This window comes from Lathyrus oleraceus, chromosome 6 (assembly GCF_024323335.1).
Source record: "Lathyrus oleraceus cultivar Zhongwan6 chromosome 6, CAAS_Psat_ZW6_1.0, whole genome shotgun sequence".
In the NCBI taxonomy this organism is placed as follows: Eukaryota; Viridiplantae; Streptophyta; class Magnoliopsida; order Fabales; family Fabaceae; genus Lathyrus; species Lathyrus oleraceus.
The window spans coordinates 509,860,290-509,876,204 of record NC_066584.1 but is presented as its reverse complement, the minus strand read 5'-3'; the positions used below and the strand labels follow the sequence as shown (position 1 = coordinate 509,876,204).

The 15,915-nt window shown below is 34.1% G+C and overlaps 1 protein-coding gene and 1 long non-coding RNA gene across 3 annotated transcripts; one reads left to right on the top strand and one right to left on the bottom strand.

The window, feature by feature from the left end:
* Positions 1 to 1,119: 1,119 nt before the first annotated feature.
* On the bottom strand, positions 1,120 to 2,383 carry LOC127098079 (uncharacterized). 2 transcript variants are annotated; one of them, XR_007793297.1, is made up of 2 exons: positions 1,817 to 2,383; positions 1,120 to 1,688 (listed from the first exon to the last, which is right to left on the bottom strand). It is a non-coding gene; the product is annotated as an uncharacterized LOC127098079 (long non-coding RNA). The 2 variants fall into 2 exon arrangements; XR_007793296.1 differs by having other exon boundaries at positions 1,120 to 1,646.
* Positions 2,384 to 10,161: 7,778 nt separating this feature from the next.
* LOC127098078 (methionine--tRNA ligase, chloroplastic/mitochondrial) lies at positions 10,162 to 15,601 on the top strand. The gene is made up of 12 exons (XM_051036577.1): positions 10,162 to 10,655; positions 10,746 to 10,889; positions 11,025 to 11,174; positions 11,287 to 11,454; positions 12,225 to 12,349; positions 12,631 to 12,724; positions 13,066 to 13,164; positions 14,078 to 14,258; positions 14,367 to 14,482; positions 14,650 to 14,805; positions 15,018 to 15,146; positions 15,241 to 15,601. Exons 1-12 carry the CDS (start codon positions 10,374 to 10,376, stop codon positions 15,412 to 15,414), a joined length of 1,818 nt encoding a protein of 605 aa, XP_050892534.1. The 5' UTR covers positions 10,162 to 10,373; the 3' UTR covers positions 15,415 to 15,601.
* The last annotated feature ends 314 nt before the right edge of the window (positions 15,602 to 15,915 follow it).

Sequence of the window (15,915 nt, the reverse complement as noted above, 5' to 3'; positions counted from 1 at the left end):
TAACACAACTTTCAAAAAATATATTTAATTTTTAATTTAAAAGCACTCAATTGAAAATTAACTTTATTTCAAAAATTCACAACCTTATCTTAACCTAAATCTTTAAGAAACTTGAATATTCATTTAAATATATAATACAACAAAAACTATTAGAAATTAATTTTTTTATTTTTTTTATTTTTAGTCTCTCTATTTTAAAATTAATTTTTTATCCATAAATTTTATATCACCTAGGATTTAGTTGACTCCCTCCAATTTTACAAAAATAAATATGTAATGATTTGATAATATTGATTAGGATAATTTATTATTTAATATTTTTAATTAATAAATTAAGTTATTTAATTAAAACTTTTTATAAAATATTTTGAAATTATTTAATACAAATTAAAAAAAAAAGATTATTTTGGACTTTATGGTCAAATCTTCTCAAGATCTCTTCAACCCTTAATATATAAGGTTTTTTAAAGTTATATAAAGACTAAAATGTAGAAAAAATTATGTAGGATTTTAATGGTCTCTTTTGTTCATCATCTTGTATCTCTCATAGTTAAGTGAATTAAAATTGATCAAGTTCTTAACAATCTGCAGATATCTATTTATTGTTCTTGTCTCTTTATCCACCAATATCACCAAAGAAGATTATGCAATTCTCTTGAAAAAGTACGACACAAGGACGATGTTGAAGCTGTTGCAGGAAGTGGCGAGTAATGCAGGTTTGAAGATTAATTGGAAGGAGATGGTGGAGAAAACTTCGATTGGTATTTCGAGTGTGAAAGAGTATCGAATTTTGTGGCGGCATTTGGCGTATGGTTATTCCTTGATTGATGATGATTTTCAAGATTTGGATGATGATAGTGATTTGGAGTGTGAGCAGAAATCATTCTTACCTATATCCAAGGAAAATGAATCACAGGTTGCAGCATGTGTCCAGGTAATGATTGAATCTGGTACAATGAGTGAATCACACCAAGTAGCTCAATAATTGAAGCTTCATTGCCTATAAAAGTTGATTCATCTAACTTAGCAGAAGATACAGACACTAGTTTTTCAGTTATTATGGATAAACAAACAAGGATAAATAATAGTAATGCATTATCAAATATAAGAAAATGAGGATGGTCAAAGGAAGAAGACATAAAATTATAACATGCTGTTCAAAATTGGGGGAAGAAATTTTCGAAAAGAAACACATTGCATAACAGAAGTGAAATATTCATTTTCGAAATTGGAACCTTCTCTTCATTTCACTCTAACACCAGCAAATAGAGAACCAACTTCTAGCTTCCAGGAATCTTCAACAACCTTCCAAAAGAACAAAGCCTGGAATAACCTCCCAACAAACTTCCATACTCCCAACAACCTTCATTAATCCACTCTCTACCTGCATTCTTCTACCACCCTACAACATAGATTCTAAAGTGTTTCCTAACAACTTTTCCCAACAAACTTCTCAAGTAAGTCACCTGTAAACAAAATTATCACCATAACCTCACTCTCTCATAACTCTGGACCTCTTGGAACCCTCTAACATAAATCACCATTCTAACCCCTCTGAACCCTTTAATAAAATTCAACAAACTCGAAAGAAGAACTTCAAACAACTTCATACCCACCCTATAACAGAACTTTCTCAAACCTCTCAACTGAAAAACGGAAATAAAAAAACTTCAACCACTTCAATCACCCTAATAACAGAATCACAAGAAAAACATCACAGAGAAAAAAGAGAGAGTTGAAGAGAAATTCAAAAAAAAAGGAATTTGGGGAAGAGAGGAATAGAAATTGAAACAAGAAATTGAAAGGGGAAACTCACGATTCGAACAAGGCTTCATCTTCATTCTTCATCCTTCAGCGCAACGACGTCCACAATGTCTTCATCTTTATCACGAACGCAACGCTTCAACGTGACGACACCGACGGAAGAATCAACCACGAACAAAAGAAGACATTGAATGCTGAGGTGAGTTTTTGTTAGTTTTTCATGTTTGATCCATATATCATGTTTAGGTTCATTTTTCAATCCATTTAATCGATTCATTTTGTTTGTGATAATCTTATGGAAATTAAAAATGTCATTTAAATTCATAAGATATATGCCTTGTGTATGTCATTTCATTTGCCATGGTCATATGATTAACCCATCTTTAATTGTTCATGATTCATTTTCATTTAAATTGATTAAAGCCATTGAGCATGTTAACATTTGATGCATCATTCTCGTTTGTTTTAATTCACACTAACTCCATTTGTTTGTATGCTTACATGACCATTGCGATTTCAAGTTTAGATCCAAGATACTTTCTTATTAATCATCATTTGCCTTGTATTGTTTGAGGACACCATGACATGACACTTGATTGTTTTATGCATGGTGCTCGGATTATAACTTGTATATTTCCTTTTCCTTACCTTTTATATTGTATGGTTCCGTCATCCCATTGTGAGTCACATGTCCCCCATTCCCATGCAAGTGTAATAACTTAGATTTACATTCCTTTATAGCTTTCCATTCATGCTAACTAAAAGATAAAACCAAACGTTTCAAAAGACAAAAAGCACATTTGATCCAACATCAAATATTTTCCAAATCAAACTCATTTCATAACAATGCAAGTGCTTGATCCAACGTCAAACATCTTATCATTCCATTATCCATATCATTCTCCATTCTCTTTTCAACCTATCTCATTCTATCTCTACTGTAGCGGTGTATTCGTCGCTATATGATTTATTGGTTAAACCATAAGCAATGTATACAATGAATATAGAGTCGCCACCGCACTTTTATTTATCCTAAGGACTGGTTAAAAAGCGAACAAAAACCTAAGAAGTTTTACACGTAGAAAACCAATAAAAGATCAGAGAGTCTGGGTAAGGGGTAAATTACGCAATGGGAAGGTGTTAGGCACCCATCACGTCCTAGGTACTCCTAGGGAGCCCTTTTCACACTTGTTGTATAAAAAATGTTTATTTGTTTTGACATAATGTGCAAACATGAATGGGATGATGAGAAAAGAATGTACAAGTTAATTATTTTTGTGTCCGAACGGATGAACCCGTTGCCTACGTACCTTCCATCAAAGGTAAGGATCAAAACGCCGTAGTTCGGCTAAAAGATTTCCAAAAATTAGTGAGTTCAATTTTAAAACACAAGCACTAAGGCTTTTCATTACCAATGGGAGAAAACTCAACCAACATCAACAATCCACCATGCGAGGATGGCTTCAACATACTAGTGAGGGGTTAACCCTATAATAAGTATGGAAGACTTACAATCAACTCACTAAGGATAAGGTAAGATTTACATCAACCACTATGGTAATTAAAACCTACGGCTAATGTGTGAAAACTTAACAAGCATGGACAAAGCCACAAAACAATTGAATGAGTTGGATTAATGGATTATGATTATTCACAAAAGGATGGTCAAAGTATGGTTAGATTGATTCAAAGAAGTGTTATGAAAGGAAATTTGAAAAGTCAAGGACTTAGGGTCCAAGTTTCTAATTTGAAAAGGAGTGAGAATGTTTGCACAACATGTATATACAAGTTTGAAAAGTCAACAATGTGAAAAGGGGTTTTTTTTTTAAACAAAAAGGATATGGGTGATGGAGTGTAAAACTTCCTAGAGGTTCACCTCTTGAAATCATATAGAAGATGATTCAAGTGTGTCCTTTGGAATGAAGCAACAAAGCAAGTTAGCAAAATAAAAGACAAGGTGATACCGGATGCCACTCAATGGTCTTACTTCAATCTCACAAAAAGCGGATACCGGATACCAATAAATGGATTTACACCAATCTCCTAAAATAAAACAATGATACCGGATGCCAATAAATGGTCTTACTCCAATCTCACAAAGCAAAACAAAATGGGATGTCAGATGCCAATAAATGGTCTTACTCTAATCTCCTCAAAGCAAAACAAAAACAAAACATGGAAGTCAACTGCCAATCTATCTGGACTTAGGTTAACCTCCACATATGATCCTAGGAAAACAGATGCCAAATTACATGGACTTACAATGAATCCTCACATACAACAACAAGCTCAATCAAAGAGCAAAGAGGATATGAGTGACCAATGAATTGGTCTTACACTCTATCCCTTCCATGTCATAGGAACAAAAGCCAATCAACATGGACTTACAATTGTCCTCAATGGGAAAACATCAATGTCACAAGGACAAATGAAATGATCATGCACTAATGGCAATCAATGATGATAAATGCACAATGGCAATCAATGATGATAAATGCGCAATGGCAAACTCAAGTAATCATGGACATATGGGTCAAGCAAGTAATCAAGCAAGGTCATTTATCACACACTATAACCAAGCAATCAGGCTCAAACAAGGGTGAGGCACTAAAGCCAACTGGAATAGGGTTAATATTGCTCTTAACCTTGCCATTGAGGGGCTAAGGTGAAGCAGATGATAGGATATGAGGGGTGTGCCTCATCACTCTTATCCCTGGTCAGGGAGAGCATTGAATATAAGAAGGTGTGGGAGTTCAGAAAGAAGGAACTCTCTCCACAAATTAGACTCGATAGATCTTGGATTTGGATCTCAATGCTATAACCATGTAATGGGAGCAAGGAGAAGACACATAGAATAGTGGGAGATATGCTACATATCTCTTATATCCACCAATTGCCTCAAATGAGGACTTTTCCTGCTTAGGACAAACATAAACAATCACAATCATTGCCTCTTAAGAAGGACTTCAGACAGTTGCCTGGCTAAATAACAAGCCAGGTCTTCCAGACTACATGGAGACAAGAGAGTCTACCTCAATGCAAATGCTATACAAGCAAAGCAATGCAAGTTCTTAAGAGAACTGAGCAACTAAAGGGTACCTGAAATCAATCAAATATAATCAGCATCCCAGCATAAACAAAACAACAATATAATGATCAACAAATAATGTACAATCCAACAATAATGTGCATAGCACAAAGCTCAAGTGAACCAAGCACCCTACAACACAAACAAGTTAGTTCACAATAGTCAAATGAAACAATTCAACTTGCATTAATTCCTTTTAAGCACTTTGCTTCTTAACCTGAAAAGTCAAAGTCAAACTCAAACATGAGTAACAAGACCACTAGGACAAGCCTAGGGTCCAAAGGATGGAAAAATCTTAAAACAGCAAGTGAAACGTGATCAAAATCCAGGTAATTCAATTAAGAAGAGGATCCAATTGGCCTCACATCAAAACTATGCACTAATTCCATTTTATGCACAATTTAACTCAAAGTAAGCAAATGTGAATCATAAATGAGCAAACAGAATGATTACATCCAAACAAATATCAAAACAGCTCAATAAATTCCACAAAAATTCTATTCTAAACAGAACATATTCAATGAGCTACATATCAAGTTTCATGCAATTTGGACTAGTGGAAGTAGGGAAATTAAATTCAACATGTCATGGCATGCAAAAATCAACCCAAACAAGGTCACAAACCAAGTGTCAACTTCAATCAATTGTAAAACAGTATGAACTCCTGAGAAATGAACGGGACCAAAGCCAAATTACAACTAAACATGTTAGGAAGCACTCCACCAAATTTCATATGCATAGGATAAGGGATGAGTATTTAACAAGACATGTAAGTTTGTCACTCAAGAAACAATCCAAAAATGCTAAACAGCAATCAAAAATCCAAATCAATTAGAAAATGGATCAATTAAATCCACAAAAAATCATGGTGAAACTTGACATATACAAGTCATCTCATGCAAAAAATCAGAGCCATATGCCTAAGGTAAGCATGGAAAAATAAATCACGACCTCAGCATAGCATAGTGTGACACATATTGTCACACTCAAAAAGAATTAATCATATCTATCAATCCAGAGATCCAAAAATCACAAATTACACATCAAAATCTCCAGGAATGAGTCAATAATCATCATATGAAATTTCATTAAATTTGGAGCTAGCATGATTATTTTATGATTAAAATGGTAAAACATACAAATAATGCACACATGACAAAAATCAATAAGCCAATCCAAAATTCTACCAGGCACAACATGAACTATTATGCCTAAAAAAAACTAGGTTAAATTTGGGATCTAACAAAAAAATCCCCACCTAATTTGGACTAAAATTGAATTTTATATGATTTTTTTAAAGATTTGTTAATATGTGAAATAATTATTTAAGTTTCTAAATGAAATAATTATGCTGCGGATGGCAGTTTTGTAAATATCACGTCCATGGCCAAAACGCGGCCGTTTTGTTTTAATGCGGTGGCGGCGTGTAATTGGTGGAAACCGGCGGGAAACATGAAATTCGAATTGGCCAGGCGCAGGAACAGATTGGACGCGGGATTTTCCAGATTTTATGAAGGTTCTTCGCGTGTTCATCGTCTTCATCAAGTCCAGGTGCGGTTACGAGCATTTCTCAACCAAAATGCATAAGCGATATACCGTTCTCTTCCTCTTTCAACGTAGGTAACGATTATGGCAACGATTTTGTCTAAAGGTTAACGCACGCAAAGAACCGATCGAAAGAAGATTCACACACAAATATTCAGATCAACATATCTAGCTCAATATCTAATGGATTCGCACGATTCGAAGTTTAACGTGACCTACATGCCATGATCTACAAGATCCATATAGAAATTGCAAGAATCGAAGACATTGAAATCTTACCTTCTTGAAGTGACAGTGTGGAATCGGCACGTGTTTAGCTCCGATTTGTGAAAACAAACGGAGTATGATGATTATGAAGATGAATGATGATGATTTCGCAGCTCAACAGGTCTTGATCATGGAGAAATCACGAATTGCCATTGAAGCTCAAGGTTTGGACAGTTGCGAATTTGCACGGTTCTTGCTTCAATTACCAAAAACAGTGATCCTACTACACCTGCAGATGAAGAATTGACAAAGAAATTGCAAGAACAATGGTGAATTTTGATGAAATGGAGAAAAAATAGTGTATGTGAAATTGTGAAAAAAATGAGAGAATTTGAGGATTTTGATCTTAGATATGAGAATTGTGATTATGGATCCCCTCAATTCTGTTAGAATTAAGCTTTTATATGTGCCCTTAATCCACTCCTTAATCATGATTAGGCAGAAATTGGTAATTAGCAAAATGTAGCTTGTAGTGCATTTTGGCCTTTTTGGCCTTGGATAGTTTGGATCAATGTAACAGTGATTTTTCACTTTGAACAAACCATAAATCTCATTTGGAAGCTATTGGAATTGGTCCCATGTCAAAATTCTTTGTACTTTGAAAGTTGGACCATTTTGCCCTTGGTTTTTAATTAGTACACTTGAAAAATGACCTTTTTATGTGAAGGCTTTTGGCAAAATGTGATGATGGATTATGAAAGTACATGTTAAATGTGGTTTGCTCAAAGAAGAACCATCCAATTTGGCCATTCCATGTGAAAGTTATGCCACTTTGAATTTCAAGATTTTCTGAAAATGATTGGACCATAACTTGCCAACCATAAATGGGAATTGCATGTTCTTGGACTTTTTGGAAAGGCAAGAACAAGATCTTCAACTTTCATGTTGGACAAATTTTGATTTGAAGCTTGTATCATGATGTAATTTTGAGGAGCAATACTTTCCATTTTTTGCAGGTGAGAATTACAGGTCATTTCCATTTTGGGAAACTTTTTGTTTGACTTCAAATCCTTCACTGTGGATGTTTGAAATGTTAATTGAGGCTTATATGGACATGGATGAGACATTTCCAACCATCTCACACCTTCCAAATCCTGGTTAAATGCACAGTTGACCACAGTTGACCACAGTTGACTTTGCTAGGGTTTTGGTTGACTGAGCCATGTTCTGATGAATTTCAAGCCTTTTTCAATTGAGATCTTGATTCCAAATGATATCACAAGTTATATGAACTCTTATGAATGATCATGGTGCCCAAATTCTTCAAGAATGGTCACCATCTAGCTCAATGGCTGATTTTGACTGATTTGACCTAGTTTGCTTCATCTGCAAGAAACAAGGTTAGATGACAATATTTTTGTACTTTTGGTTAGTAAACATATGAAAAGCAATGACATACAAATTCAATACATGCTTGGTGATCAAGAACCACACTCACAAGGTATCCCACCCACTAGGAGGGAAGCTAAGATGCACAAATGATCCTTGAGGCAATAATATGATGCCTTAAGGCCATGAGGGATCTTAGGGCAAAAATTGGGGTCTTACATCTACCTTCATTCTTCACACACACTTTTTCACAATAAATTCCAACCACTTGATCCAACATCAAGTTCATTTTTCAAAATAATTTCTCAATAAACTGGAATGCAAAAATAGGGTGTACGTATTTGTACACAACATTCAAGTATTTGGATTGTCGGTGTATCTAGCTTGGGGGCCGATGCTTAACTTCCTCCTCAAAACATCTAACAATAAAACAAGTTCAATCTGGTGCTCTGAGAGAGAAAAAAGTGGCTATGATGCTAGTGAAAGATAGAAAAACTGCATTCATCTTCATTCTTCTTCTTTGCATACATTCAACAATTACACATAATCATTCTTGTTGAATGGTCTAGATTGAGAGTGATAACGCTCAAGTTAGGATTTGTAAATCTTAATTGAGTTAAGAATCTTTGGGGGTTTCATTGATAAAACCAATTGGGATTTTCCCTCCAAGATCGAGATTGATTTGGGGTTTTTTGACAAGGATCTCGCAAAATTGAATTCAACTGAATGAAAGCCTTGAAGAACGATGGGTTCTATCAAGGGAGTAGCGGTAACCCGAGTATTATTTTGAAGAGCTTAGGTTCATAAAAAGCTTGTGATTGAATTCAACTGAGTGAAAGCCTTGAAGAATGGTAGTGTCTATCAAGGGAGTAGTGATTACCAGAGGATCAATCAGAGTTTTTGGGTCACTTGATCTTGCTTAAGATCAAGAGGAGATAAGAAGATAAGATCGACATTAAATACTGAATTTGAGGGTTTACATTGCTATTTCTTCTCCTTTATAACATTTTGCAAAATGTTATAGAAATTATCTCAATTCTCGTTTGGAATTGGGGACAGACGTACCTATAACGAGGTCGATTGAGGAACTGCCTACACAAATCTTGTGTATCTCTCTTTTTCTCTCTACTTTACATTTGATATTGTTTTGAATCAAGTGTGCAATAGTTAATTACACAAAATTTCTAAGTGTTGGATTGTTTTTCAAACTGTTAATGTGAAGAGAATTGCAATCTAACAATTACAATTGGATTCTACCATTATCAACACTTAGAGAAATTTTGCTTGATGATCATTGCACTCCAAGTATTTGATAAATTACTTAAGTCAATTTGTTCAACTTGTTTAATTGGAAATAGCTTAACAAAGTATTATAAAGTTCAAACGTGTTTTTAGAAAATCATATTGATTTTTATTCCTCATCTTAACATTGTATTAAACTTCACACATTATAGTTTAGACACATATTCGGTCCTTTCGATAACGAGTTCGAATAGACGAATTCTTGATCCAGAATTGCTTTCGTTAAACCATCAAAAATATTTTTAAACTCTGAATTTTTAACTAGGGATCTTTTCACCACACTCCCCCCTTTTGATCGGTTGCCCTCGTCTAACATTACTTAGTGACCTTCTTCTTCGCCTCCACTTAGGAAGTATTATGTTTTAGTTTTCTATTATAAGTTATTTATATATCATTCTTATATTCTAATAAATGAAGTCAATTACCAGATTTACCAACATCGACAACAATTAAAACACGTTAGAGAATATGAGATATTACATAAACAATTTGTAGTGAAGAAGAAGAATGAAATGACTTGCTGTAAAGAAGAAGAAGAACGGTATGACTTCCAGTGAAGAAAAGGAAGAATGGAATAGTTTGCATAAGCTGAATGAAATGAGAACATGAAATTAGAGTTTTGTAATTGAAATATAAATAAACAACAAAGTTTCAAAATAAATCCAACTTGTAAAAAAAATCCCATTTGAATCTCCACATAGACAAACATACGTTAAATCATTTTAACAAAAGAGACTATTATATGAAATAAAATTTAAAAAAACTTAAAATTGAATTATAAGATATTTACGATGACCTCAAACAAAAAAAAATTGACAAAATGAATAAGTTGTATTATTTTACATCAAACTTCATTCTGATTCTGGAAAAAATCTTTACAGTATGAGGTATATCAATTAATCTCTTTTCCAAATCCAAGCAAAAGAACCTAATTACTTGGTACTCCATCAAATTATGAAAATCCAAACACAGAGTTAAATATTACTAGTATTTGGATGAGCCTAATGTTATCTGCAAATAACAGACAAAGAGGCCACATCAACAACACAACTGCACAAAGAGCAAAATCCGTTACGAAATGGCAGTGAGAACTCACTTCTCCTTACACAACACACTCTTCCTCTTTAACCCTTCCACTCTTTCACACCGTTCCACGCTTTCTCATCTCAAATCCAAACCCTATTCCCATTCCCATTCCCATTCCCGAAGAGCTTTCTTCTGCAACTGCACCGCTTCTACTCCCACTCCCTCAAATGACCAACCCTTTCTCCTCACAACCCCTCTCTACTACGTCAACGCTCCTCCCCATATGGGTAGCGCTTACTCCACCATCGCCGCCGATGCCATTGCTCGCTTCCAGGTACACCCACCCCTCTTTCGTTAAACTGGTATCCAATTTGATAATTGTTATTCAATTTGATTATTGTTATTGTTGCATTTCATCATACAGCGGTTATTGGGAAAGAAAGTGATATTCATTACTGGAACTGATGAACATGGTGAGAAAATTGCAACTGCTGCTATGGCCCAGGGTTCCACTCCACCTGACCATTGTAATCTCATTTCACAGGCTTACAAGACGCTTTGGAAAGATGTAATTTTTCACCCAAGTTTTTCTATTTTATCTATTTAGTCCCTCAAATTTACGAAATAACAATTTACTCCCTTAATTTAAGATAAATATTCTTGTTGGTGTATATTGTTTTTTATGGTTTTGTGGTAATTGCAGCTAGACATTTCGTATGACAAGTTCATTAGAACAACTGATAGCAAGCATCAAGCAATTGTAAAGGAATTTTATTCGAGGGTGCTTGCCAATGGTGACATTTACCGAGCTGATTATGAGGGAATTTATTGTGTCAGCTGTGAGGAGTATAAGGTTATAGCTCTTAGATTGACAGTTTTTATTTTTTTTATTTTGTTGTCTTTCTTTAAGTTTCTCATCTTAGTTTCATACTTTTACTTTAAGAATGTATTGCTATTTGGTGCAGGATGAGAAGGAACTCCTGGAGAATAATTGTTGTCCGATCCACCAAAAGCCTTGTGTTTCAAGGAAAGAGGACAATTACTTTTTTGCACTATCAAAATATCAGAACTCATTGGAGGAACTTTTGATTAAAAATCCAGGTTTTGTGCAGCCAACTTTCCGTTTGAATGAGGTAAAGGAATATGGAGTTCTTTTTGTCTCTTATCAGTGTTATATACAACTCCTCTGTCTATTATATTTCTCACTGCAATTCAAGGAGGCTATATTAAAATTTATTTCAGAACTTATTTAACTGCATTCACTAAAGCCTATTCAAAATGAAAACGTATATGGTTCAAATTAATAGAATAGATTAATCATGATGTAATTAAACTTTTTTTACATTTTTCCAATTCTTGGAGCTTTAGTTCACGATTAATCCAGCCAATTAACACTTCTAACATTACACTACTTCTAGAAGAATAAGAATCTTCTATAAACATTTAATTTTATTATTGTTATTATAATCAGCAACACTCCGACATGAGATCACATATACAGTTTAGATGTTTATAGTGTCACGTAACTATACTTTTCATTAAAGTTATGGTCATAAATCTATTGGGTGTAGTAAAACCAATAGCATCCCAAATTGATTAAATCTATCTATTTCTCTCTCCCCTAATCAGCGTGTTTGTTTTAGTAATCTTATTGAGCATGAAATCTAATTGAATTATTTGGTATGTTAATCCAATATGACGTTGATCACTTAATGCAAGAAACTAAAAACAAATACAAAGGTGCTTGATTTGGCTTGTTTTAAAAACATCCTTACCCCTGCATCCGTCCCCCCAAAAGTGGAATAATGCTTTACAAAGGTGTTTCATGAACTGCATACCGTCTCTTTCAGGAGGCATCATTTGAGTTTTCTTTAAAATCAATCTCTTCTATGTAAATTTCAAGGTTCAAACCTGGATCAAAAGTGGTCTAAGAGACTTTTCCATTTCCCGAGCATCAGTTGATTGGGGCATACCTGTTCCGAGTGACAAGGCTCAGACTATATATGTGTGGTTTGATGCTTTACTAGGGTAAGAGCTTTTATTTTATAATAATTTGTGCTTCTCTAACTTTCCCTGTCTCTATATTCTATAAGCTTTCAGTTTCTGTTTAACATTATCGATGCTTGATGGAAATACGTTACTGAAATACATTTAAGTTCAAATCATGCACAATTATTTGTGTGGAAAAGTGATTAAGAAAAATTCACACTTCTGCTATATTGTATAACATCTTTCATTAATTGAATTGTCAATTACCTTATTAAACACTTGTTGAATACTTTCTTTTCTTTTTTCTTATATTTGTGCAGCTATATATCAGCACTAGCTGATGACCAGGAACAACCTGATTTACTAAACGCTGTTTCTTCAGGTTGGCCAGCTACACTGCACTTGATTGGTAAGGTATATTTCTTCTTTTCCTTCCTATTTTTCTTCTTAAAATCTCTCTCCGTGCACGCGTGTGTGTCTGTTCTTAACATACATTTTGTCATTTTCCTTTTCTTTTAAGTGAGAAATATACAATTGCTTTACTCTGAACTTGTTAAGGTAGAACAATGTCATAATTCCTTTTTATTTTCTTTCGTTTGGCTTCCTTTTTTATCCACTTGTCACAATCCTCTCTCATAGTCGACCCTTATGTTTATTAATCATTGAATTTTCTTTTATTATTATGATAAAAAGAGAAGACGGAATAGCAAAGCATTCAGGTTCATTATTTCATTAATGATTTTGTTACTCTGTAGGATATTCTACGTTTCCATGCTGTTTATTGGCCAGCTATGCTAATGTCTGCTGGGCTAAGCCCTCCCAAAATGGTATATGGCCATGGATTCTTGACAAAGGTATTTGTACCCTAACGTATTTATTATCATATGTTTCTTCTTGAGGTAACTGGTAAGTAGTAGCTTCGTTAAGCTCTGTCTCTTATTTAGAAATGATGCTTAGTGTCAATTCTGAGCAAAGCCAGGGCCAGAAGTTATGCTTTTCTCCTCTCTTTTTTTTGTCTTTTAATAACTAGGCCATTTTTTACCATTCTTATGGCTGATAATGATATTAATAAATTATTGTTTAGAAATGATAGTTCAATAACATTGAGGTGATGGAAGAAAAAACTAAACTTTAAAAGATATAATAGTAATTACATTGTTTTGTTAAATTACATTAATGCTTTATATATAAAAATTACCATAATGCTTCATATGTATTTCATGGAAAATAAGAGCTCAATATCTATACCACCGATAGTTTACAAACAACAACCAAGTTTTATCCCACTAAGTGGGGTCGGCTACATGGATCAACTTCCGCCATAATGTTTTAGCGAGGACCATGCTTCTATAAAAAAAACTATGCACCAATGGTGTTAGCAAGTTTTATACAAGTCTTCAATTTTGTCTCACCACCCTTCCGCATCATGACACTACTTCTTAAATTATGTTTAAAATGTGGTGAGATGGTGGTATATGATTGGATGTCTTTGTAAACTTGTTAAGATTATCAGTGTATAGTTATTAAACTAAAAAAACAACTATATTTATACTCAACATCAATGATAGTAATTGTAATTTGGTAGTTGATTTGAATTTAATCAATTCAAATGTAATTTTAATTACAATAATTTGTTTAATAAAGGATGGGTCTTAGCAGAAGACAAAACCTAAAATTGGCCTTTTGTGATTAAAGGAAGTTTTATAAATCTGTTTCTTATTTAAATTTTATTTCATGCAGCAATGCTTTTTATTTTGAAAATGTTAGGATGGCATGAAGATGGGCAAGTCACTAGGAAATACGCTTGAGCCAAACGATTTGGTTAGTAAATTTGGGACAGATGCAGTTAGATACTTCTTCCTCAGAGAGGTGGAATTTGGCCATGACGGGGACTATTCAGAGGAACGCTTCATCAATACTGTAAATGCACATCTTGCCAATACAATTGGTACTTTGAGCCTTACTTTCATCGATTGTAACATTCAGTAACAGTAAATTGGTCAATTTTAAATTTTAACGATGATTCTAATGCTAACTTTTATATGTATCTTGACAGGAAATCTTCTTAATCGTACTCTAGGACTTCTGAAAAAGAACTGTGAATCAACTCTGGTAGTGGATTCCACTACGGCTGCAGAAGGAAACGCCTTCAAGGACAATGTAGTGAGACTGGTAAAGTCTCTAGGAAACTAATATTATGTAATATCTATATTTTAATTTTAAAGACACCCTTTTGCAGCAGTTTGAGGTTATGCTATTGCTAACTTCGCATGTTTTAAATACGTCTATCCACCATTGTTCATATGTTGCCGGAGTTTGATCAATATTTACATTTGCAGGTTGATAAAGCTCGTATTCACTATGAAAATCTCGCACTGACATCAGCTTGTGAGGCTGTTCTGGAGATTGGTAATGTTGGTAATTCCTATATGGATGAGCGTGCTCCTTGGTCTCTCTTTAAACAAGGAGGCACTGCTTCTGAAACAGCCGCCAAGGTAGTTTCCTCAAACCTATCTACTAAATGCTTGTTTCTGTTCTCACAGTAATCAATTTGCATTTCATATAATGTCATCAACAATTGAACTTTGTTTTTCTTTCTTAATAACCAAGCATCATAAGACTTAAGAAACATGTCACTTATTTTTGTTTGTGATGAAGATAAGCAAATGACTAAGCAAGAAATTTTTCATTTACAATGTTGGAGCAGGACCTTGTAATTATATTAGAGACAGTGAGAATTATCGCCATTGCACTATCTCCCGTTACTCCAAGCTTGAGTTGGAGAATATATGCACAACTTGGCTATTCAAAGGAACAATTTGATGCGGCAACCTGGGTATTAATCTATCTATCTATTTATCTCTCACACATGTGCGCGCGCACACACAAATTTTGTTATGATGTTTGATTTAAAATGTTTCGTTTTGTAGAGAGACACCAATTGGGGTGGACTTAAGGGAGGTCAAGTTATGGCTCAACCTCAACCAGTCTTTGCCAGGATTGAAAACCAAACTGAAGTGGACGACAAACCGGTTACAGTGAGCAAAAAGTCTCCGAAAAGTAAAGGGAAGTTGAAACAAGCTCAAGAAGTTACTGGTGCTTAGATGCTTTACCCTTTTCTGAATTATTTTTGTTTTCACCAACTTGTGTAATGTAGAATTAATTCTTTTGCTAATATATGTACACAAGTATTTATATTTAGGTACATACATATGCAAGAACGTATTTATGTGCACTAGGCATGTCTATGCATATAAATTTTGAATGGAAGTTTCAATTTATTTTATCTAATACGTTCATGGAATCTCAGAACTAACAAGTGAAATTAACATGATTCAAATATGACGTGACAACAATGTTTTACACTAATGTACACATCAAACATGGGTTCAAATGCACACATCCTCGCACATAATCAATTTTGTGTCGTTCAGAAGTACAATTATGCAAAATTGTTGATGCACTTCAAAAAATATGTGAGATTTCTTTTGTAGCTGATGGCACGAAAAGAAGTAGAGCACTTGTTGGGATTTATCACATCATAATTGATTTTCGTGATCATTGGCCAATTAGCTTAAAAAATAAGTACTACTTAACATCGGAGG

Coding starts and splice junctions, on each gene's coding strand:
- LOC127098078 (XM_051036577.1), top strand. CDS start 10,374: ATGGCAGTGAGAACTCACTTCTCCTTACACAACACACTCTTCCTCTTT. Junction 12,350..12,630: donor TGGTTTGATGCTTTACTAGG/GTAAGAGCTTTT, acceptor ATATTTGTGCAG/CTATATATCAGCACTAGCTG. Junction 14,806..15,017: donor CTTCTGAAACAGCCGCCAAG/GTAGTTTCCTCA, acceptor ATGTTGGAGCAG/GACCTTGTAATTATATTAGA.